The sequence below is a fragment of the Pelobates fuscus genome, chromosome 12 (genome assembly GCF_036172605.1).
Source record: "Pelobates fuscus isolate aPelFus1 chromosome 12, aPelFus1.pri, whole genome shotgun sequence".
Lineage (NCBI taxonomy): Eukaryota > Metazoa > Chordata > Amphibia > Anura > Pelobatidae > Pelobates > Pelobates fuscus.
In genome coordinates, this window is record NC_086328.1 from 119883599 (window position 1) to 119907968 (window position 24370).

The window sequence follows — 24370 nt, forward strand, 5'->3', positions numbered from 1 at the left end:
CTAAGGAGTGGCCAGTGAAGTTATCACTAGGCTGTTTACAGCAAAAAGCCTGAAGGTAATGATTCTACTCACCAGAACAAATTAGCTGTAGTTGTTCTGGTGAGTATAGTGTCCCTTTAAAACTGTCATAGAATGAACAAAACAGTCACTTTGTAAGCCTCTGCCCTACTTCACTGTTTTTTCTCTCTGGTGTTCTGCTCCTCAGACAAATGTCCCAATAAGAGTAGTATCGATCATATACTGCTTCATGTGCAATGCTGTCTCAGGGCATTTCAGACGGTCATGTAAAAATATGCAATAATGGTGCCCCCACTCTGACCTCTGTTAGTGGCATTTGTAGAACTGTGTGAAAGTGCTGGGAAACTTGACTGTTAATGGTAATTGTTACCAGATGTAATTAAGTCAGTGTTTACTGCCATGTATAACTGCTGATCCATTCACACAAACCTTCAACAAAACCCAGCAATTTACATATGTCTATGTATAATGTAAAAACAAACAACTGGATGACATCACTGTTTGAACGGGTCGCTCCACCAGCTGTTGCGAGTGATTGACAGCTTTCCCAAAAATAAACTATTTAAAAAAAAAAGAAAAGAAAATTAATTCTGCTCTAGGGTACTCTCTAAGCCAAAGTAGCCCCCTGCAAAAAGTAACATTTCCCCAGTCGTTTTCATGGATTTTATCCTGATTACAAGCCAAATTCAACCAGAAGCTAACCTTGTATAGACCTTATATAGAACCTTATATACGTACAAACAGGATGCATTACATTTCTGTTATATAGGATATCAACAAGAACAAATCCAAGGTTTATACTCAATGTAGTACAATCGCTTCCACTAAAAGGCACCACGTTTAAACAGGTACCCAATGAAAAAAAAAAAAAACAGCTTTCCTTACCGGTTCTGTAAGCATTTTAAACATTTATTCTCTGTTCAGTTTAGATCAACCTTCACAATTCCGATGGCACAGCCTGGCATACAAATACTGGCACTCATAGTCTGTGCACTTAGAATTTCTGGATATTTTTTTATAAAAAGTGAGAAATAAAAGTGAATTTCAAATTTAAATTTAATCTAAATCAGCTACGCTTTCAGTAAAAGATACTCTGGCCTGAAATTCGAAATATATTTTAGTAAATAACTGTTTAAATTGCCAAGCAACATGCCGGAATTATGGGACAACTAATGCAGAGCAGGCCTGTCTGTGAGCTGCCGAAAGACCCATCAACCCGATCCAAATTGAGCAGGAAGTAGAGTGAAACCTGCTTCAATGGATTTTACCTGCTCAGTTTTATTTTAAAGCGTCTGTCACCCCCACGACTCCCCCATTTCCCTTAATGAAGCTTGATAAATGCCTCTGTGTAGGCTGAAACGTTGCACTTTTTGTTCCGATAAACCTACCTTCCTGCAGCAATCCCGAGTGCCTGGACCGAATTTATTTTATCTACTAAACTGGGTTTTTGCCAACCCCGGCCCTGATAAGCACCTGGATTCCTAAGTGTGAGTGCGGTATCCTCCGTTGAATTAAATCCCAACCCAGTCAAGAGACAAAGTAGGGACTACTATTTCCTATGCCTGACCCTGTAAGACACTGCGTGGAGCTACCGCCGTGTAGAAGTGTCAATCCGCCCAGTTAAATCAATGACGGCTGCAGGGAATTGTCTTTATCTACGGAGGATCCTGCGGTCTCAGAGGATCCTCCATAAACCTCAATGCTGTACTCCTGCGAGAGTACAACAGCGATGTTGAAACACGGAGCTGTAGAGGACTGCCAGAGGAAGATGGCCACACCCGCAAGGGACAAGTTCAGGTAAGTAGAACCCACAGTTATCTACCAGCCCCCGACCACCAAGAGCAATGTCATCTTTGGGGGGTGGGGGAGGTCGTTGCAAATTCTGCAAAGTCCCCTGAGAGTGACAGTGCCTCTTCAAAGACACTACACCTGTACTCAATAGTCTTTTACACAGCGAGCTGAGTTGAGCCTGGCAGGACCCAAGTGATATGCAGAGAGTTCCTGAAATGATGATTCCCAGGCTGACACAGCATGTCACCCAGAGGCCTATTAGATCCCAATAGAACCTGTTTCTTCCTGCAGAGAGCAGAGTCTGTACTTTGCATAGCTGTCAGTTGTACTTACTATGCTCTATGATATTTTCCAAATGCTTTGCTTAAGGAGGAAGCAAGGGCCCAGGTTGGTGCCATTTTATCTACATCACTGGGGGAACTACAGTATACCTTCCAAGTGTCCCTATTTAGGGTGGGCAGTCCCTATTTTGGACTTAACTCCATCTGTCCTACTTGAATATCCCTTTGTTCTAAGAGATCCATATAGTTGGTGTGTGAGTACAGAGCTCCATGACATTAATACTCCCAGTAACGTGTTTTAGTGTATCACAGAGCTCCACAGCAATACAACACCCAGTAATGTGTCTGAGTGTATCACAGAGCTCCAGTAATAATACTCCCAGTAATGTGTCTGAGTGTATCACAGAGCTCCACAGCAATAAAACTCCCAGTAATGTGTCTGAGTGTATCACAGAGCTCCACAGCAATAATACTCCCTGTAATGTATCTTTAAACTACAATAAGTGAGTTTAGAAATGAGTCTGTGTAAATAAGATACATTGTTTTTGTTCTAAATTACATTTTAGTTCTATAAATTGTTATTAGTAAGTCACCTAACATTTCTCAGAACCGCCCCGCTTCTGGTCTCACCCCCACGCAGGACCCTAAAATGAAAGTGCCCCTCTTTGTCTATTTGCAATGTTGGGAGGTCTGCTACAGAGTGCAGCTGGGACTAGCACAAGAGGGTCTAACATAGGTGCCCCCCTGTGGTTTAGAGTATGGGAGCAGATATTTCTACTCAGATGGCCCTGGGGAAGATATATTTTGCCCCCAGCCAGTTCTTGTGATGAGAACTTGTGGTGATTTTCTAGTTACTAATAAAGCAGGGCTTTGTATGGGGGAGCTGTGCAGAGATCACAGGCACAGATCCCCTCACTCTGCCATCTACCATGGATTGGCCATGAAATCTCCCCCCTTGGAAAGGTTCTGTGATGCTTATCTAATAAAGTAGTTCTAGCTGAGCTGTTTTTTTTTTTGTTTGTTTTGTTTTTTATAGTTTCTTTCAAGATCACATGTCCTAATAAAACAAGGAAAAATAACTCATTTAGTTTATTTCACAGCACCGGCGACACCTTGCTCTGTAAAAGACAGAAACTTTGAACCTTTGGAACTTTGGAATACAACCTCGTAAAACCCAGTAATAACAATAATTTGTAACCAGCAGATAACACTGTTGCCAAGAGAATAAATGCTTAACCCCTTAAGGACACATGACGTGTGTGACACGTCATGATTCCCTTTTATTCCAGAAGTGTTGGTCATTAAGGGGTTAAAGGGAAACTGTCACTTTGGTAGTTAACTGCAGCAAATGTTAAAGGGACACTATAGTCACCCAGACCAATTCAGCTCAATGAAGTGGTCTGGGTGCCATGTCCCCCAGGATTTAACCCTTCATATGTAAACTTAGCAGTTTCAGAGAAACTGCTATGTTTACATTGCAGGGTTAATCCAGCCTCTAGTGGCTGTCTTCCTGACAGCCGCTAGAAGCGCTTCTGCGAAGCTGGATGTGAAATTCGCATCTAGCGTGCAGAACGTCCATAGGAAAGCTCCACTCAGGAGCCGACGTCAGCAGGGGAGGAGAGGTCACCAGCGCAGAGGGAGCACGGCGCTGGATTAAGGCAAGTGGCTGGAGGGGGATTTAACCCCTTCAGCACCAAGGGAGGGGGACCCTAAGGGGGGGAGGGGGGGGGGGGTCCTAGGGTTATATAGTGTCAGGAAAACGCGTTTGTTTTCCTGACACTATAGTGATCCTTTAAAATCAGAGACATTTGTTGTGCTCTTTTAAGAAACAAACAAAAAAATAACTGAGCAATAGAAATGTATACTGGTATCATAAGCAAATCTGCTCTGGCACAGCTTGCCATTCATTGCCAGTTACTGACTGCGTTGGCATAAAGGTATACAGAAAATGCGTTTATCTCTGCTGCCAATGTCAGCCCAGTAACTGTAACAATATTTACAGAATGGAGGTAAAATAAAACTGATGCCAACTCATATGTAGGTGTGCAGAGAGGCTGGTTCTGATTAAGAATCTCACCTTTGAAACAGGGAGTGTAAAAATAAATTCATTCCTAAACCTTGTTCATAATAACTTAAAATGCCTTTATTGTGCATATGACAAGTAATCTGGCGACATTTTTGTCTTTGTCCCAAACCGTGAAGTGTCTACAGTAAAAGCACTTTTGAAACTTTTTTTTAAAAAGCTATTTGTAAGGCAAAGCTTTAGAATTTTAATTTCTTTAACATACTCAAAGGTAACAGTTTACAGGTAACTGATATTGCTAAGGCCTAATAAGTAGTAGAGCGTTGAAACAGGCTAGAGTGTCAGGCCAGGCTGCTGGCACAACTTGGCATACAATGCAAATACTAAATATCACATGACTGTGGGTGCACAGAAAATGAAGGCCAGCATACACAGAACATCTTGGGAAGATGGTAACAGTACAGTAGGTTTATTTTATCCAACTTTCATATAGTTCTTCACCACAGTAAGTGCTCCAGCTGTCGAGGTGGATCGGAAGGCTATGCTTTGCTGTAAGTGAAAGGTTTATTTATTTTTTTACTTTGTGGAAAATTTAGCAATCACTAAAGCCGGAATTGTGAAATACTGGCAACATATGTGCGAATTTTACATCAAAATAGGTGAAAGACGGAGAACTTTTCAGATCTTATCATTTTGGTCTAACCTGGTCAAACCTCTATAGTTTCCATTTTTGAGCACAGAGCCCTTAACGTGCAAATTTTGAGAAGAAATAGCTGTATTGGAAAAAAATACGTATCCAACTTATCTATTTGGAAAACTATTGGGCCCCCATATGTCAAATCACAGCTTAGTGAATACTCCCCCCTTACGTCACTGCTGTTTAAATGTGTGGTGCTTGCACTACCACATTTTCAAACATTCAGTGGCCAAAGAAATATGGTATAAATGGATAAAAAAAAAATGTCAACACAATTTTTGCCTACATTCTGCAATTCAGCTTTCAATGGGCAATTCACTATTTAGCGGGTAAGCCACACAATATTTTCACCGGTCACTTCCCCCCCTGCCCAGGAGTAAACTTACTTTCATTTCTTGATAGGCTTCATTGAGTGTGATGAGTTCGTGCTGTCGGTGATCTCCAGCGACTGCGCACAGCACGCATATAATTTTCTCGTCTTCCCTGCAGTAGAGCGTCAGCTCTTGGTTATGTACGGCGCATTTTTTTTTATCATCACCTGGCTCCTCGGTGGACGTGGACGGATCTGCTGGTGGGGGAGGCTGCGAGGGATCCCTAACCCTGTGTTGTGCAAATCTATCTTTGTGTTCTATCGAATGGAATGCGCAGTACGAGAAACCGCAGTTATCGCAGATTTCGATTGTATCTTTGGCCTCGTCGGGTTCGCAGGCATCGCACGTCCCATCGAAGGGCAGATTGGTGGAATCTTCTGGGGCTTGAGCCATACCCAAAACCCTCTACCCAAAACCACCTGCTTTATTGTTGTCGCAACTTGTCAGTCGGCTAATGGAAAGCTGCAGACTCTACCAACCCTTATCCTGCACCAGATCAATGTATATATTTTAAATTGTCTATCGAGTGTATTGCTCTGTCCTTTTCATAATCTACCCCGCTTAAGATAACGTAGAATTTCAATCAGGTTCTGGTTAGTCCACTTTTCAAGGTGCTCGCTGCACCTGTGTTTTTTAACCCTCCTTCCTGTTCACTTCCTGGTAGTCGAATTTCTCTTCGACAACAAGCGCACACCCCTTAGCCCTGCTTTCGCCTTGCTTTCCTCACCCTCCTCTCCCTTGTGTAAGCCTGAGCTGTGTAGCTAATCCCTGTCTCACTCTGTTAGCCTGAATAATAAGGATTTAGCAGCCTCCCAGCTCCCTCCCAGCAGACGGCGGATCCTTTTTCTCAGTTTGCATGCTGTCTTGTTTTCCTTCCTGAGTCAGCACTACAGGAAATGAACGTTTGCACTGAATGGTTGAAGCTTCACTTCGTGGGACTCTGTGTGCAGGAAGCTGCGTCTTCAGCCAGTCCTTCAACTAAAACCAGTTTGAAACCATTGCCCAGGCTTCAGAAATAATCAACCCCTTAAGGACCCATGATATTTCATGCAGTCATCACAAACTGCCCCCTAAATACCCAATACCAGTCTATAATGTCCGGTTGGTTTAGCATTTTTTAGCCCTTTAAAGCCCTAACACCATTTACTGAATGGGACATTGTATTCTGATAGAGAATCATTAACCGGCCGTTTAACCCCTTAGGGACCAAACTTCTGGAATAAAAGGGAATCATGACATGTCCTTAAGGGGTTAAAGAGATTTATTCCTTCCTTAGTCCTTAAGGGGTTAAAGGCGAATGTTGCTTACAGTGATCATGTGCTTCTCTTTAACCCTACGGGTGCCAGCAGTTTTTAACTATTTTGTGATGGAGTTTAAATCAATTTTAAGTACTTTGCCATATTCCTATAAACGGCATACTATTTACCTGCTGAAACCTGCATGGATTTTAGAAGATGAATAGGAGTTTCTTTGGAAATCATTTATTTATCATATGTAAGTATAAATAGTCTGTTAGTCTGTTATTTATAATAATTTTTACACAGCTAGATTAACCCTTTCATGACAGATGATGCTCCAAGCATTATATCACAGGATTTGCTGAATCCCTTGACCTGAATTGGTTATAGTGCCTGGACTCCCCTGGCACTGTCCCTCCATTCAGTGTTAAAGGAACACTATAGTCCCCTAAATGACTTTAGCTAAATAAAGCATTTTTAGTGTATAGATCATTCCCCTGCAATTTCACTGCTCAATTCACTGTCATTTAGGAGTTAAATCACTTTGTTTCTGTTTATGCAGCCCTAGCCACACCTCCCCTGGCTATGATTGACAGAGCCTGCATGAAAAAAAAAAACTGGTTTCACTTTCAAACAGATGTAATTTACCTTAAATAATTGTATCTCAATCTCTAAATTGAACTTTAATCACATACAGGAGGCCCTTGCAGGGTCTAGCAAGCTATTAACATAGCAGGGGATAAGAAAATCTTAATTAAACAGAACTTGCAATAAATAGGGCTTTCTTTACAGGAAGTGTTTATGGAAGGCAGTGCAAGTCACATGCAGGGAGGTGTGACTAGGGTTCATAAACAAAGGGATTTAACTCCTAAATGGCAGAGGATTGAGCAGTGAGGCTGCAGGGGCATGTTCTATACACCAAAACTGCTTCATTAAGCTAAAGTTGTTCAGGTGACTATAGTGTCCCTTTAAATTATTTTCCAACAGTTTAAAGGCACCCACATCATTTCAGCTCAAGGAAGTGGTCTGATGCAGTAGCTGTTTAATTTTAACCCTGCAGGGTTAAAGAGACAGTCCACTGCCCAAATACAAAAAAAAACACTATTTGGTAGATATACCCCCAATGGAAACCTACATGCATTTAATTATGCATTTTTATTGGAGTATATCTAAAAACAGCTGGCAAAACCTTCAGATCTCTTGTCTGCAGTCTTTGCAAGCCCTCCCCTTCTTACCCCGCCCAGACTTTCTGTGGCTGTCCAATCACAGACTTCCCAATGCAGCTCAACGGGAAGTCTTTACAAGTCAAGTGCTCTGGGCAATTGCTGCCTCTTGAGTTTAGCTCACAATGCAATTTCACAATATACATCAAAGCATTATCACTTTAATTGTTTGGTTTTGACACTGCATTTTTAAAATTGCATTTATCACATTCATTTTGAATTACATATATTCACAATGCTCTTACAACAGAGTGCCTGTCAGTGAGTGTGCATGTCTTTCTGTGGGTAAGAGTATATCGCGAGATACATGGTCTGCAGCTATGCGGAGCTGCAGATCGGATATTATAGCCACCGGATCACCAGGGAGCTAAAAAAAAGGTATTTAATCCCTCACACCATCATCACCTGATTAGCGAGTGTGGCATCGCATAACGCTGCATCACCGTTTTATTTGTATATGGATATTATATAGATATTACCGTAAGCGGCTGGGCAGGGTTTTTGCAGAGGGGGGGGGGGGGGCGGTATTTCGGTGAAGGAGGGCTGGACAGTATTTTGATAGAGGGGGGAGGGTTTTTTGTGAAGGGGGATGGACAGGGTTTTTGTGAAGGGGATGGGCAGGGTTTTTGTAGAGGGGGGAGGGGAGGGTGGTATTTCTGTGAAGGAGGGCTGGACCGTATTTTGATAGAGGGTGGAGGGTTTTTTGTGAAGGGATGGGCAGGGCTTTTGTAGAAGGGGCAGGGGTTTTTGCAAAGGGGGATGAGAAGGGTTTTGGTAGAGGGGGCAGTGTTTTTTGCAAAGGGGGATGAGCAGGGTTTTGGTAGAGGGGGCAGTGTTTTTTGCAAAGGGGGATGAGCAGGGTTTTGGTAGAGGGGGCAGTGTTTTTTGCAAAGGGGGATGAGCAGGGTTTTGGTAGAGGGGGCAGTGTTTTTTGCAAAGGGGGATGAGCAGGGTTTTGGTATAGGGGGCAGGGGTTTTTGTGAAGGGGGCTGGGCAGGGTTTTTATAGAAGGGGCAGGGGCTTTTGCAAAGGGGGATGAGCAGGTTTTTTTGTGAAGGGGGATGAGCAGGTTTTTGGTAGAGGGGGCAGGGGTTTTTGTGAAAGGGGGCTGGGCAGGGTTTTTATAGAAGAGGCAGGGATTTTTGTGAAGAGGGATGGGCAGGGTTTTTGTGAAGGAGAATGGGCAGGGTTTTGTAGAGGGGTAGTGGTTTTTGTGAAGGGGGCTGGGCAGGGTTTTTGTGAAGGGGGATGGGCAGGGTTTTTGTAGAGGGGTAGGGGTTTTTGTGAAGGGGGCTGGGCAGGGTTTGTATAGAAGGGGCAGGGTTTTTTGCAAAGGGGGATGAGCAGGGTTTTTTGTGAAGGCGAATGGGCAGGGTTTTTGTAGAGCGGCAGGGTTTTTTGTGAAGGGGGCTGGCCAAGGTTTTTGTAAAGAGGGGAGGGGGTTTGTGAAGGGGCAGGCAGGGTTTTCTTAGAGAGGGTGCAGGGGTTTTGTGAAGGGGACAGGGCAGGATTTTTCTAGAGGGTGTGCAGGGATTTTGTGATGGGCAGGGTCTGGTAGAAAGGATACAGAAGTTTTGTAGAAGGAAGGATGGGCAGAGGTTTTGTAGAAGGGGTGAAGGGGTTTTGTAAATGGGGTTCCTGCAGGGTTTTTGTAGATGGGTGCAAGGGTTTTGTAGACGGGGGGGGGTTGCGCAGAGGTTTTGTAGAGGGGTTCAGGGGTTTTGTAGGGGGCTGGGCAGGTGTTTTATAGAAGAGGGACTGGGCAGACATTTTTTTAGAAGGGGGTCTGGACAGACATTTTTTAGAAGGGGGACTGGGCAGGCATTTTTTAGAAGGGACCTGAGCATTAAAAATAATAGTTGGTGTTTTTTACATTTTAAAGTAAGTGTGGGGAGGGGGAGGGGGAGGGAGAGAATTTCGGGGGTAAAAATTTAAAAATGTAAAGGCGCCAAAATCATGTACCTCAAATTGTGCCAGACAATTAACCAGGTAGGCTGCTTGTAAGTATTTATGAGCTGCAGCTCCCACCCACACTTCCCTTTAGTTATGAATGTTTGTCGTGACCTTGTTAAGGGATGCGCATCACAGGAGGGTGGTTTGGTTTATTTGGATTTAATATATATTTATAGCTCCTGGCTTTAGGGGGCGGGGCATGGAAATGGTTAATGGTTTATTTTTGGTTTTGGTTAAAAGATATGCTTATTTTATTATTAAGAATGTTGATGTTTAAATTGGAATTGCGAAATCCATAATAAAGGTTCATGGACATTCTCCAAATGTTTCAGTTTTATCAAAATAAACAATTGAATGAAGAAGTTGTTTTGTGTTTTTTTTATAGTATGTATCATTTAAAGAATGCAACATTCAAAGCCCATGTGTGTGTGAATATCTAACTGTGTGCATGTGTGGGACTCTGTGTGTGTGACTGTCTAACTGTGTGTATGTGTGTGTGACTGTCTGCCTGTAACTGTGTGTGTGTGACTGTCTATAACTGTGTGTATGTGTGAGACTGTCTGCCTGTAACTGTGTGTGTGTGACTGTCTGTGTTTGTGACTGTCTTACTCTGTGTATGTGTGTGTGTGACTGTCTGCCTGTAACAGTGTGTGTGTGACTGTCTATAACTGTGCGTATGTGTGAGACTGTCTGCCTGTAACGGTGTGAGTGTGTGACTTTGTAACTCTGTGTATGTGTGTGTGACTGCCTGTAACTGTCTGTCTGTGACTGTCTAACTGTGTGTATGTATGTGTGTGTGACTGTCTAACTCTGTGTATGTGTGTGTGACTGTTTGCCTGTAACAGTGTGTGTGTGACTGTCTATAACTGTGTGTATGTGTGAGATTGTCTTCCTGTAATGGTGTGTGTGTGTGACTGTCTAACTGTGTGTGTGTGTGTGTGTGTGTGACTGTCTATAACTGTGTGTATGTGTGAGATTGTCTTCCTGTAATGGTGTGTGTGTGTGACTGTCTAACTGTGTGTGTGTGTGTGTGTGTGACTGTCTATAACTGTGTGTATGTGTGAGATTGTCTTCCTGTAACGGTGTGTGTGTGTGTGACTGTCTGCCTGTAACAGTGTGTGTGTGACTGTCTATAACTGTGTGTGTGTGTGTGACTGTCTATAACTGTGTGTATGTGTGTGTGTGACCAGCTCTTAGGCCCCCCCATGAAAGAGGCTAACAAGCCAAGGGAGGGTGGCAGTTTTTGCTGCCCCCTGAAAGTGCCTATCAAGGCAAATGCCTTGCTAGCCTCGTGGAAAATACAGCACAGGGTGTGAGAGTGGATTATAGGATGTGACAGTGGGTCACAGGGGTGACTGAAACGATTAAGGCAGCTGCGAGGACCCAGGCCTAGGTCGCCTAGAGAGCCACTTCTGATGAGGAGCATTTTATTGGATAAAAGATAAGAGCTTGACATTGTAGGAGGTACGTTGGAAAAAAAAGGTGAATAAAACCCTTTTTTTCTGTTTTTTATTTAGATTTGGAGGGGAGACCTTAAAGGGAAACTTTAGTGCTAGAAAAACCATTGCTGGGTCAGGCTCCGCATCTGCTCCTCCCCTGCCAACATCAGCCGCAGAATGCACCACACTCTCATTAGAACTTCCACCATAGGAAAACAGAGTATAATGCTTTCCCAAAGGGTTTTGGGTGATGCTGGATGTCCTCATACATAGCATGAAGATACACAGATACTGACACACACAGATTAGCAAATACAAAGATACATACATGCTGGTAAAAATGTCCACATTTTTAGCCACTCTCCTGTTTTCTACCTTTTGGATGCAGAGTGGCGCTTCCCTCGTGTCCAGTAGGATCTGCTGGGCCCCCTCAGCACAAGCTACCAGTGCTGCCACCTACCTCTGGTCCACCCTCGCTCCTCCTGCTCAATTGATTTGCCTTTCTTGACATGCTGTCTTCATTGCCGGTACTTAAATATCACTCCGTTCCTATACAGACACTCCTCCTTACCGACCGGGTTCCGTTCCTACGAATTGGTCGGTAAGTGAGTAGTTAAGGGATGCCCTGCTTTGGTGCGTTCGTCTATGTTCGAGGAAGTTTCCCCGAACATTGACATGCGCACCAGAGCAGGGAATCTCCAAAACGGCTTGCACTTAAAACAGGTAGGTCGCTAAATGAGGACCACCTGTACTTCCCAGCTGCTGATAAAAGCTCCAGTTAGGGAGTTACCGTAGCAACCACAGCACATGCAGAGCAGAAGGACCCATAAATACATAAGATATGAAGTCACAGATGAATCCTAAAAAATGTATAAAAAAGCGATAGTATGATACTGTTATAACTTGTAACCATGCTATGACATTTGTTACACTCACAAAACCCCCGAATGTACTGGGGGGCTACTGCCCTGTCGCCCTTCTTAATGAAGTTCAGGAGACTCGGTACACCGGATCAAGTAGAGAAACATATTTCATAAAGTCATACAGCATAAAAACAGCAGCTCCTACGCGTTTCGTTTTTGTTAAGCCTTCATAAAGGACAGTTATTACAATGTAAAAACAAAGTAAATAAAACATCTACAGAAGGAACGTCCGTGGGACCGCTTGTGGGACCACCTGTGCTCTCCTTTATCAATCACTTCCTCGTCGTAGGAGTCTATGCCGAAGAAATGATTTACAGGTGAGAGAAAAAAAATATTTTAAAATAGTTTTTTTTGCCCAATCTATACATTTGCTAGCAAAACTGCTTTAAACTCAGCTAAAGTAGTTTTGGGCAAGACAGGTGCTCTTTAAATATTTTATACTATGCGAGAACTAAAATAGACAAAAATATTGTTACATAATATATTAGACTGGTGCTGTTAGCAGTCCACAATTATAGTCCCTCCAGAGAACAACTGTCGCCCTCCTCCCCTCCCCGCTGTCATGCCTTCCCTGTGTGTAGTTGCACTTGGTTCTATAGAGCATAAGTCAAAATCTCAAAAAGAGGGGAAATGATTATGCTGAACGTGTGTATCTAAAAGCATCATTACAAATGATCCTATGTTTAATTGTGTGTCTAAATGCAATTGCTTCCGCTTGTGCACAAACATTTTGCAGCTGTCAGCTCGCTATAACCTTGTGTTTTCTGGATAAAAATGCTCTAGTCCAAGTTAATAACTTACAGCAAAAACTACAATTTCAAAGTGACTCTATCATCGCCAAACCTTGTGCCTGGCAAGTTCATATCCAGGTAGGCACACCGTGCTAGAAAAATAGCTCGGAATTGGTTATTATAAGATATACCTACCTGGAGCACACAGTTACCTTACCAACGCACGTCTGAGGGGTATATAGTTTGTCTGGAGATTGTCAGGCGGACGGGAGTCTCTCGGTACAGTGTGTAGTTGGAGGGAGTCTGTTGAGGAACCTATAAAAATTACGATTGAGTTTTAAAGTTCTGGGAGTTGGGATTATATGAAGTGTATGTAATACAGCAGTCTGTAGGAGCCATATTGGAATTTATAGGAAACATATGGCTGTATTCGTGCAGATTTAGAAATCTGTGGAAAATGTGTGCACCGACCTTAAATCAGATTGCTTTCAGCTTGGAAATAAATGCATGTCTATATGTAGGGGTTTGGCAGTTTTTACGTTTGGACTCTGAAATCACGCAGTAGGAGTTTTTCATTACAATTCATAAGCCTCTCTTTCCCCCCACAGTGACAAAACAAATAAGAGCGACTCGCTGGCACTAATTATAAACTGCATGTCTCATAGCTGCCAGTATGGGAACAAAACACCATTAGAGTCGCACAAACCGCACTGAAATGTTCCATATATGTTACGTTAATTAGAGGAACACAACATCCGAAAAGGTCACATTTCTGGCCGTTTTCCAGTCGTACTGCATAATAATAATCTTACAAGAAACAGTCCACACCGAATGTGAAAATAATAGATGGATTGTATTTTCCGATGGAGAACACACAAGGAGTATACAAATTATGTGTGTGTAAATTATGTGTATTACAATATTACAGTAGTGTTGCATTTTCTAAAATCCGGTAAAATAATAATTATAATCGAGAAAACACACTAAAATGCATTTGCTAAACAGTAAAGTTTAGTGAATTGACAATCAAATTGCAAAATGTAGGCCAAAATAGCGGCGTTAGAACAATTCTCGTAGATAGTCGTAGATTGGATATTTTAGTCTGAATTATACAATGTGTCTATTTCAATAGGGAATAAACACAACTGTTTGACCGGTGAGGGCCACCTATAAAATGCTTATCTCACGGATGGATTCTGGTTTTGACCAGTAGACTCTGGGTTTGAGAGCTTGTCAATGGGTTAAGCCAATCGTCTCTAGTTGTGCAGACTGGCATTAAATTCTGCCCATCTCTACACTGTCTGCTTTCATTGTCAGAACACAACGTTTCCACATTTGTGGTAAAATTAGGAGCTAAATGCTGAGGGTTAGGATGAGAGAGTGATGGATAAAAGACTCAGAGAATAATGGCAGGAAGAAGGAAAAACAATGGATTGACATGTGAAGAAGAAAGCTGGGGGAATAGACAGAAGAAAGAATTTGCGAGGAAAAAACAAAAAATGGAGATAGGTGTAAGTACAATAACATCTTGCAAGTGCAAACTGTTAACATAAACAGGGACAAAAAAAAAACACGGAGGTCTGGGAGCTCTGGGGTGGAAATGAGGTGGGGGGAAGGAGTGATCCTTTCACTCTGTACGAATAATTGTTGGGAAATAAGGAATTCACTATCTTTCAATTTTATTTTACCATTAGCCATAGCCCATCACTCTAGAATGTTAAAGGGGAATCACAGGTACTCACACATTGGGTGCACCATGTAGGTTAGGTTACATTTTTTTTTTTAATTGACACATAGTTTTTGCTCCATAAGCCCACACATCCTGCATTTCCAAATTTTGCTTCCAAAATACAGCTGTAGTTTATGTACAGCAAATGTGTCTGGAGGCTGCAGTAAAAGCTTTATTGTATCAGTACTACATTGGATTTTTAAACCTTTACACCTCTAATTTAAGACTAAGAGGACATAGTCTTAAATTAGAGGGGAAAAGGTTTAAAAATAATATCAGGAAGTATTACTTTACTGAGAGGGTAGTGGATGCATGGAATAGCCTTCCAGCTGAAGTGGTAGAGGTTAACACAGTGAGGGAGTTTAAGCATGCGTGGGATAGGCATAAGGCTATCCTAACTATAAGATAAGGCCAGGGACTAATAAAAGTATTTAGAAAGTTGGGCAGACTAGATGGGCCGAATGGTTCTTATCTGCCGTCACATTCTATGGTTTTAGGATTTATACTCTTTTTATTTAATTATCTATTAAACAGTTTCTATATACTGTAGTATCCTTATCCAGATCTTTTTTTTCTTTTTCTTTTTTCTTGCTTTGTGTTCTCATATCTGGAGAATGTGCCTGCAGACATGTCAGGACAAACACAAGATATTCTACAGTAGCAGATTCTGTATACAAAGATAACAAACCTCAACCTGTGATCATCAGCACAACCTTGGTTTTTAAATGCCTGCTAAAACTCAGCTCAGCTTGTTCAAAGGTAGCCACTGTTGGCAGGTCCGGTTAGCAACTATGTGCCTCTGCAATCCTACTTCTGCACCATACAAATTATTATCTTGCAGGTCTAAATAAAATTCCTTAGTACCCCTGCCTCGAGAAAGCCATTTCTATTGATTTAAATTCTAAATGACACATGTAAACACTGATATTTAAGTTAATCCCATTTTGGAGGGAAAAAAAGCCTGATTAACCGAAGTAATAAATATTTTTCAAATAAATATTGTGTATATGTAAGGACGAGTGTATGACACTGGCACACACACACACAGTTACACATAGGACACTGGCATACACACATTTACACACAGATGACACACTCACTGACAGACACACACTTGTCACTTACTGACACATATATTCACTGACACACACACACACATTTACACACAGAGGAAACTGACACACAGACAACACACTCACTGACAGACACACTCACTGATTTGACACACACTTGTCACTTACTGACACATACATTCACCGACACACACATGTACACACAGAGGTCACTGACACACACACTCACTGATTTGACACACACTGACAGACACTCACAAGCTGGCCAGCTCTTGGCGTACCCCGTGCTTTTGGTGCATGCACTAGGAAACAAGGACCTAGAGCAGGCATAGGCAACCTTCGGCACTCCAGATGTTTTGGACTACACCTCCCATGATGCTTTGTCAGCACTTTGGGTGTTGGAGCATTATGGGGGATGTAGTCCACAACATCTAGGATGCCGAAGGTTGCCTACACCTGACCTAGAGTATCACTTTAAACTCATCCATCTAGTCAATGTTATATTAATTTTATATTTCTATTTATAATTTGTTTGTGTAAATAAAATACTTTTTTACTTTAAACTTACTTTAAACTTTCAATAGGAGCCAATGAATCACAAAGTCACCTACAGAATTCCAGTCTAGTCCCATCCTGAGACACTTTCAAGCAGAGTCCTCCTGAACCTATCATTCCTTTAAAAAATGTATTAGTTTTGTCTCATTCTTTGTTAAATTCCCCATTTTATAATATTGTAATGTGCTGAAGAATAGGTTGTCGCTATATAAATACCAATAATAATAATAATGCCTTGACTTGTGTTTATGGGAGTATTGTGTTTTTTGTTTTGTTTTTTTGTTTTGTTGTTAAAAAAAATAAAAATAAAAATAAACATTAAAAAAAAATATGGGAGTATTAGTTTAGCTGTTAGCTTTCTCCAATGAAAAACTATTGAACTACAACTCCCATAAAACAGCTCAGTATATTATAGTACTCTATTATCCAATCTATGTTTATTCATGCTTCACTTGGATAGTACTATAGTCTAACCTTTAGTCAATATCTGTTACTTAACACTTGGACCATGGTTTAACCCCTTGTCTACCTGGGTATACTAGTATACTTTTCCAGTCCACTATTTACCTACCAAGGGCTAACACAGGTAGTATTAACTTGCTGCTTTATCCGGACAGAACTATGGTTTAACCTCTAGTTAAAGGGACACTTCTGCCCATTGGAGTGGTCTGGGTGCCAACTCCCACCACCCTTAACCCTGCAAGTGTAATTATTGTAGTTTTTATAAACTGCAATAATTACCTTGCAGCAGAGGCGGCTCTAGACTTTATGAGGCCTTAGGCGAAACTCAAACATGAGGCCCCACTAACAAAAAAGTGTCACATATACACATTGATGCACAGTTTACCTGTGTATGTGCCTGAGAGTGTGTCTGACGGAGTATCCTTGTGTGTGAATGTATGTCTCTGTGAGCATGTTTGCATTTTTGTCTGAGACCCTATGTGTATGGGGTAGCTGCTTGAAGTGTGTTGTGTGTATAGGAGGGTGATGGTGAGAAGGAGAGGCGGGTGATGGTGACAGGAAGGTGATGGTGTGGGGGGTGATGGTGATGGTGATGTGAGAAGGAGGGGGGGGGTGATGTGAGAAGGAGGGGGGGGTGATGTCAGAAGGAGGGGGGGTGATGTGAGAAGGAGGGGGGGTGATGTCAGAAGGAGGGGGGGTGATGTCAGAAGGAGGGGGGGTGATGTCAGAAGGAGGGGGGGTGATGTGAGAAGGAGGGGGGGGTGATGGTGAGAAGGAGAGGCGGGTGATGGTGAGAGGGGGTGATGGTGACAGGAAGGTGATGGTGTGGGGGGTGATGGTGATGGTGATGTGAGAAGGAGGGGGGGTGATGTCAGAAGGAGGGGGGGGGTGATGTCAGAAGGAGGGGGGGGGGTGATGTCAGAAGGAGGGGGGGGGTGATGTCAGAAGGAGGGGGGGGTGATGTCAGAAGGAGGGGGGGGTGATGTCAGAAGGAGGGGGGGTGATGTCAGAAGGAGGGGGGGTGATTTCAGAAGGAGGGGGGGTGATGGGAGGGGGAGGGGGGGTGATGTGAGGGGGAGGGGGGGTGATGTGAGAGGGAGGGGGGGTGATGTGAGAGGGAGGGGGGGTGATGTGAGAGGGAGGGGGGTGATGTGAGAGGGAGGGGGGTGATGTGAGAGGGAGGGGGGTGATGTGAGAGGGAGGGGGGTGATGTGAGAGGGAGGGGGTGATGTGAGAGGGAGGGGGGTGATGTGAGAGGGAGGGGGGTGATGTGAGAGGGAGGGGGGTGATGTGAGAGGGAGGGGGGTGATGTGAGAGGGAGGGGGTGATGTGAGAGGGAGGGGGGTGATGTGAGAGGGAGGGGGGTGATGTGTGAGGGAGGGGGGTGATGTGAGAGGGAGGGGGGTGATGTGAGGGTTGATGGTGAGGGGGGTTGATGCTGAGGGTGGTGAGGGGTGATGCTGAGGGTGGTGGGGGATGCTGAGGGTGGTGTGGGGGGCAGTGAGGCTGAGGGTGGTGTGGGGGTAGTAAGGCTGAGGGTGGTGTGGGGGGTAGTGAGGCTGAGGGTGGTAGTGAGGCTGAGGGTGGTGTGGGGGGTAGTGAGGCTGAGGGTGGTAGTGAGGCTGAGGGTGGTGGGGGTAGTGAGGCTGAGGGTGGTTGGGGGTTGTGATGCTGAGGGTGGTGTGGGCGGTAGTGAGGCTGAGGTTGGTGTGGGGGTAGTGAGGCTGAGGTTGGTGTGGGGGGTAGTGAGGCTGAGGGTGGTGGGGGGGTAGTGAGGCTGAGGGTGGTTGGGGGGTAGTGAGGCTGAGGGTGGTGTGGGGGGTAGTGAGGCTGAGGGTGGTGTGGGGGGTAGTGAGGCTGAGGGTGGTGGGGGGGTAGTGAGCCTGAGGGTGGTTGGGGTGGTGATGCTGAGGGTGGTGTGGGGGGTAGTGAGGCTGAGGTGATGCTGTGGGTGGTGTGGGGGTAGTGAGGCTGAGGGTGGTGGGGGTGAGGCTGAGGGTGGTTTGGGGGTAGTGAGGCTGAGGGTGGTGTGGGGGGTAGTGAGGCTGAGGGTGGTGTGGGGGGTAGTGAGGCTGAGGGTGGTGTGGGGGGTAGTGAGGCTGAGGGTGTGTGGGGGGTAGTGAGGCTAAGGGTGGTGGGGGGTAAGGCTGAGGGTGGTGGGGGTGAGGCTGAGGGTGGTTTGGGGGGTGGTGGGGGGTGAGGCTGAGGGTGGTGGGGGTGAGGCTGAGGGTGGTGGGGGGTGAGGCTGAGGGTGGTTTGGGGGTAGTGAGGCTGAGGGTGGTGTGGGGGGTAGTGAGGCTGAGGGTGGTGGGGTTAGTGAGGCTGAGGGTGGTGGGTAGTGAGGCTGAGGGTGGTGGGGTTAGTAAGGCTGAGGGTGGTGGGGGTAGTGAGGCTGAGGGTGGTGGGGGTAGTGATGGTGACAGGAAGGTGATGGTGTGGGGGGTGATGGTGATGGTGATGTGAGAAGGAGGGGGGGGGTGATGTGAGAAGGAGAGGGGGGTGATGTCAGAAGGAGGGGGGGTGATGTGAGAAGGAGGGGGGGTGATGTCAGAAGGAGGGGGGGTGATGTCAGAAGGAGGGGGGGTGATGTCAGAAGGAGGGGGGGTGATGTGAGAAGGAGGGGGGGGTGATGGTGAGAAGGAGAGGCGGGTGATGGTGAGAGGGGGTGATGGTGACAGGAAGGTGATGGTGTGGGGGGTGATGGTGATGGTGATGTGAGAAGGAGGGGGGGTGATGTCAGAAGGAGGGGGGGGTGATGTCAGAAGGAGGGGGGGGTGATGTCAGAAGGAGGGGGGGGGTGATGTCAGAAGGAGGGGGGGGTGATGTCAGAAGGAGGGGGGGGTGATGTCAGAAGGAGGGGGGGTGATGTCAGAAGGAGGGGGGGTGATGTCAGAAGGAGGGGGGGTGATGTCAGAAGGAGGGGGGGTGATGTCAGAAGGAGGGGGGGTGATGTCAGAAGGAGGGGGGGGTGATGTGAGAGGGAGGGGGAGGGGGGGGTGATGTGGGAGGGGGAGGGGGGTGATGTGAGAGGGAGGGGGGGGGGGTGATGTGGGAGGGGGAGGGGGGTGATGTGAGAGGGAGGGGAGGGGGGGTGATGTGAGAGGGAGGGGAGGGGGGGTGATGGGAGGGGGAGGGGGGGTGATGTGAGGGGGAGGGGGGGTGATGTGAGAGGGAGGGGGGGTGATGTGAGAGGGAGGGGGGGTGATGTGAGAGGGAGGGGGGGTGATGTGAGAGGGAGGGGGGTGATGTGAGAGGGAGGGGGTGATGTGAGAGGGAGGGGGGTGATGTGAGAGGGAGGGGGGTGATGTGAGAGGGAGGGGGGTGATGTGAGAGGGAGGGGGGTGATGTGAGAGGGAGGGGGTGATGTGAGAGGGAGGGGGGTGATGTGAGAGGGAGGGGGGTGATGTGAGAGGGAGGGGGGTGATGTGAGAGGGAGGGGGGTGATGTGAGAGGGAGGGGGTGATGTGAGAGGGAGGGGGGTGATGTGAGAGGGAGGGGGGTGATGTGTGAGGGAGGGGGGTGATGTGAGAGGGAGGGGGGTGATGTGAGGGTTGATGGTGAGGGGGGTTGATGCTGAGGGTGGTGAGGGGTGATGCTGAGGGTGGTGGGGGATGCTGAGGGTGGTGTGGGGGGCAGTGAGGCTGAGGGTGGTGTGGGGGTAGTAAGGCTGAGGGTGGTGTGGGGGGTAGTGAGGCTGAGGGTGGTAGTGAGGCTGAGGGTGGTGTGGGGGGTAGTGAGGCTGAGGGTGGTAGTGAGGCTGAGGGTGGTGGGGGTAGTGAGGCTGAGGGTGGTTGGGGGTTGTGATGCTGAGGGTGGTGTGGGCGGTAGTGAGGCTGAGGTTGGTGTGGGGGTAGTGAGGCTGAGGTTGGTGTGGGGGGTAGTGAGGCTGAGGGTGGTGGGGGGGTAGTGAGGCTGAGGGTGGTTGGGGGGTAGTGAGGCTGAGGGTGGTGTGGGGGGTAGTGAGGCTGAGGGTGGTGTGGGGGGTAGTGAGGCTGAGGGTGGTGGGGGGGTAGTGAGCCTGAGGGTGGTTGGGGTGGTGATGCTGAGGGTGGTGTGGGGGGTAGTGAGGCTGAGGTGATGCTGTGGGTGGTGTGGGGGTAGTGAGGCTGAGGGTGGTGGGGGTGAGGCTGAGGGTGGTTTGGGGGTAGTGAGGCTGAGGGTGGTGTGGGGGGTAGTGAGGCTGAGGGTGGTGTGGGGGGTAGTGAGGCTGAGGGTGGTGTGGGGGGTAGTGAGGCTGAGGGTGTGTGGGGGGTAGTGAGGCTAAGGGTGGTGGGGGGTAAGGCTGAGGGTGGTGGGGGTGAGGCTGAGGGTGGTTTGGGGGGTGGTGGGGGGGTGAGGCTGAGGGTGGTGGGGGTGAGGCTGAGGGTGGTGGGGGGTGAGGCTGAGGGTGGTTTGGGGGTAGTGAGGCTGAGGGTGGTGTGGGGGGTAGTGAGGCTGAGGGTGGTGGGGTTAGTGAGGCTGAGGGTGGTGGGTAGTGAGGCTGAGGGTGGTGGGGTTAGTAAGGCTGAGGGTGGTGGGGGTAGTGAGGCTGAGGGTGGTGGGGGTAGTGAGGCTGAGGGTGGTGGGGGTAGTGAGGCTGAGGGTGGTGGGGGTAGTGAGGCTGAGGGTGGTGGGGGTAGTGAGGCTGAGGGTGGTGGGGGTAGTGAGGCTGAGGGTGGTGGGGGTAGTGAGGCTGAGGGTGGTGGGGGTAGTGAGGCTGAGGGTGGTGTGGGGGGTAGTGAGGCTGAGGGTGGTGTGGGGGGGTAGTGAGGCTGAGGGTGGTGTGGGGGGTAGTGAGGCTGAGGGTGGTGTGGGGGGGTAGTGAGGCTGAGGGTGGTGTGGGGGGTAGTGAGGCTGAGGTTGGTGTGGGGGGTAGTGAGGCTGAGGTGAGGGATAGTGAGGCTGAGGGTGGTGGGGGGGGTAGCGAGGCTGAGGGTGGTAGGGGGAATGAGGCTGAGGGTGGGGGTAGTGAGGTTAGTGAGGCTGAGGGTGGTGGGGGTAGTGAGGCTGAGGGTGGTGGGGTTAGTGAGGCTGAGGGTGGTGGGGTTAGTGAGGGTGGTGGGGGTAGTGAGGCTGAGGGTGGTGGGGGTAGTGAGGCTGAGGGTGGGGGGATGGTGAGGCTGAGGGTGGGGGTAGTGAGGCTGAGGCTGGTGGGGTTAGTAAGGCTGAGGGTGGTGGGGGTAGTGAGGCTGAGGGTGGTGGGGGTAGTGAGGCTGAGGGTGGTGGGAGGGTGAGGCTGAGGGTGGTGGGGGTAGTGAGGCTGAGGGTGAGGGGTAGTGAGGCTGAGGGTGGTGTGGGTGGTGAGGCTGAGGGTAAGGCTGAGGGGGGTGAGAGCCTACCTTTCCTGGTGGTCACCCTTCCCTGGTGGTCCAGTGTGGGCTCCCTGGTGGTCTGGTGGCCATTGCTGCCTTCCGGTCTGCAGCTCCACAGAGCTGCAGACCATGTAATCTCGCGAGATGTCAGAGCGTTGCCGTGATAACCCGCGGCAACGCTCTGATTGGCCGGTTCTCGCGAGACACATGGTCTGCAGCTCTGCTGACTGCGGAGCTGCAGACCGGTGTCTGCGGTGGCCGGGCAGCCAGGAGGGGCCTCGCACCCGGCGGCATACCGGGCAACCCGCCGGGCCCCCTCCTGGTGTCAGGTCCTCGGTCACTGACCGAGGACCTGACACACTCTGCCAACAGGCGGTTTAGGCGGCCGCGAGGCCCCAGCCAGCGCGAGGCCTTAGGCGGCCGCCTAAACCGCCTAATTAGAGAGCCGCCTCTGCCTTGCAGGGTTAAGTTCCCCACTGGTGGCTGTCTATCAGACAGCCACTAGAGGGACTTCCGTGTTCTTAGAACACGAAAAGTGTTTTAAAGACGCTGGACATCCTCACGCTATGCATTAGGACCTCCAGCGTCGTCGGAATCCCCATAGGAAAGCAGTGACATCGGCAGGGGAGGGGCGTGGGCGGAGCCGAGGGACATCAGCGCTGGATTCAGGTAAGTCACTGAAGGTGTTTTAACCCCTTCAGCAACTTGGATGGGGGGCACTGCAGGATTCTGCAGTGCCAGGAAAACGGATTTGTTTTCCTGGCACTGGAGAGTTCCTTTTAATCCCTATTTTAACACGAATACTATGGTTTAACCCCTTGTCTACCTTGGAACACTGGTTTATTTTCCAGTGCACTACTTACCTACAAAGGGTTATCAAGAGTGCTATACATAAGCCTAAATAATAAAGCTTGTATATTAATATATTAAGCACCTGTCTGGATAATCCAATGGTTATCCATTATTTATACTAGGTAGAGGAGTAGCCTTACACGGCTAGCATCTTGCACTGGGGATAAATGTGGTTTGTGTATATATTGGTGCATGCAGAGTGGACTGTGATCCCATTTACCTCAGGATACTGATTCTATTTCTCCAGTTTTTACCTCGTCCACTTTATTGTGGATTAGGTAAATCTTTCCTGTGTTATTATTATTATTAAGGTTAAGCCCTTTGGACTGGTGTATAGAGTGTCTACACTGGTGTATAGATGCCAAGAAGTAAACTCTTATTCATTTGATTAGCTGTACAACTCCCATAAACCCTTGCTGTGCCCATAGAGCACTGCTTATGTTATAAACTCTGAAGTGCTACAGAGAGTTAAAATGGACACAATACCCACCATAACCACTACAGCTCTGATGGACAAAACTAACAGCTAATGCAGACACGGCCGAGGAAGGGGTGGTCTCTGAGTCCTATGAGAGCCTGGTTTGGGTCACACCACTTGACTGAACAGTTTTAGAAAGGCTCTAGGTTACATCATAACTACACCAGTCTATGATGGCGATGCTGATGGGAGTACTGCTTATAATGTGTTTTATAATTGACTGCATTAGTAAGAGTGCACTGTAGAAGCTTGAAAACCCTGGATTTGCAGCAAAATAAGGACAATCAAGCACAATCATTTTTGTTTTGCATGTTTTGTTGTTTTTAATTTATTGTTTTTGAATATATATATATCCATTTAACTAGCCTGTGCATTTTATTTGTGTATAATTTTCCCAGCGACATAACGCTGCACAGTGGTTAAATTATATGTTTAATGATTTCAGCTGCTAACACCCTCCATTATTTGGCTGCTGGTAATGTTTGTTACATGGCCAAAATATTGATACCCATTTGTTACAGTACTACATAAAGTTGGTAAAGCATAATGGGAATTGTAGTTATAAATGGCTGCAGACGCAGAGTTTGGCCACTCTTTTTTAAATTTAGTTTCTCAGGAACCTCTCTGCATAGCTCTGTTATCTAGTGACCGATAAGGTCAGGACACTTTCTCGGGGCAGTGCTAGTCATACTGGGCCAACATTCAAAAAGAGAAACAGTCACCATGGAAACCAATGGAATGTTTCTGTGGAATGCTCAACTTTGAGAATTTTCCCAATATTCACCCTGTATGCATAAACGCTAATAAACTGGCACAGACTGAAAATTCCAAAGTCAAGCTGCTGTTGTCCAATTTACTTGTAAGACCCAAAATTGTGGTACTTTGTAACTTACTATATTAATAATTATAATGCAAACTCTTTGGTGGGAACCTAATAGACATCATAGGTGGGAATGATGAAAATGCAACGTTTACCCTTGGAAGAACCTTTTATACCATTTCTCTTTCATTTAATAATCTAGAACATTTTAGTATATGGGAACGTACTGTCCTGTGGTGGAAAACTTTGCCTCATTGTTAAGAATGGGGAAATGTTTGTCCAGGGAGGAAACCGCTAGGATCTTATACCTTTATAATAACAGGAAAGGCAAACTCCGTTATACCATGATGATTCTATTGTGAGTTCTGTTATGAAGGGCGGGGATAAAGTGGACCTGTTGCGTGGGGCCCAAGAAAGGAATA

General features: G+C 46.7%; 1 protein-coding gene across 1 annotated transcript in view; it reads right to left on the reverse strand.

The window, feature by feature from the left end:
- Nucleotides 1–6189, reverse strand: part of TRIM44 (tripartite motif containing 44) — a 78054-nt gene extending 71865 nt beyond the window's left edge. The window contains exon 1 of the mRNA XM_063438032.1: nucleotides 5197–6189. Within this exon, the coding sequence (XP_063294102.1) occupies nucleotides 5197–5574 (378 nt within the window). The 5' untranslated portion in view covers nucleotides 5575–6189. The remainder of the gene's footprint in view (nucleotides 1–5196) is intronic.
- Nucleotides 6190–24370: the final 18181 nt, after the last annotated feature.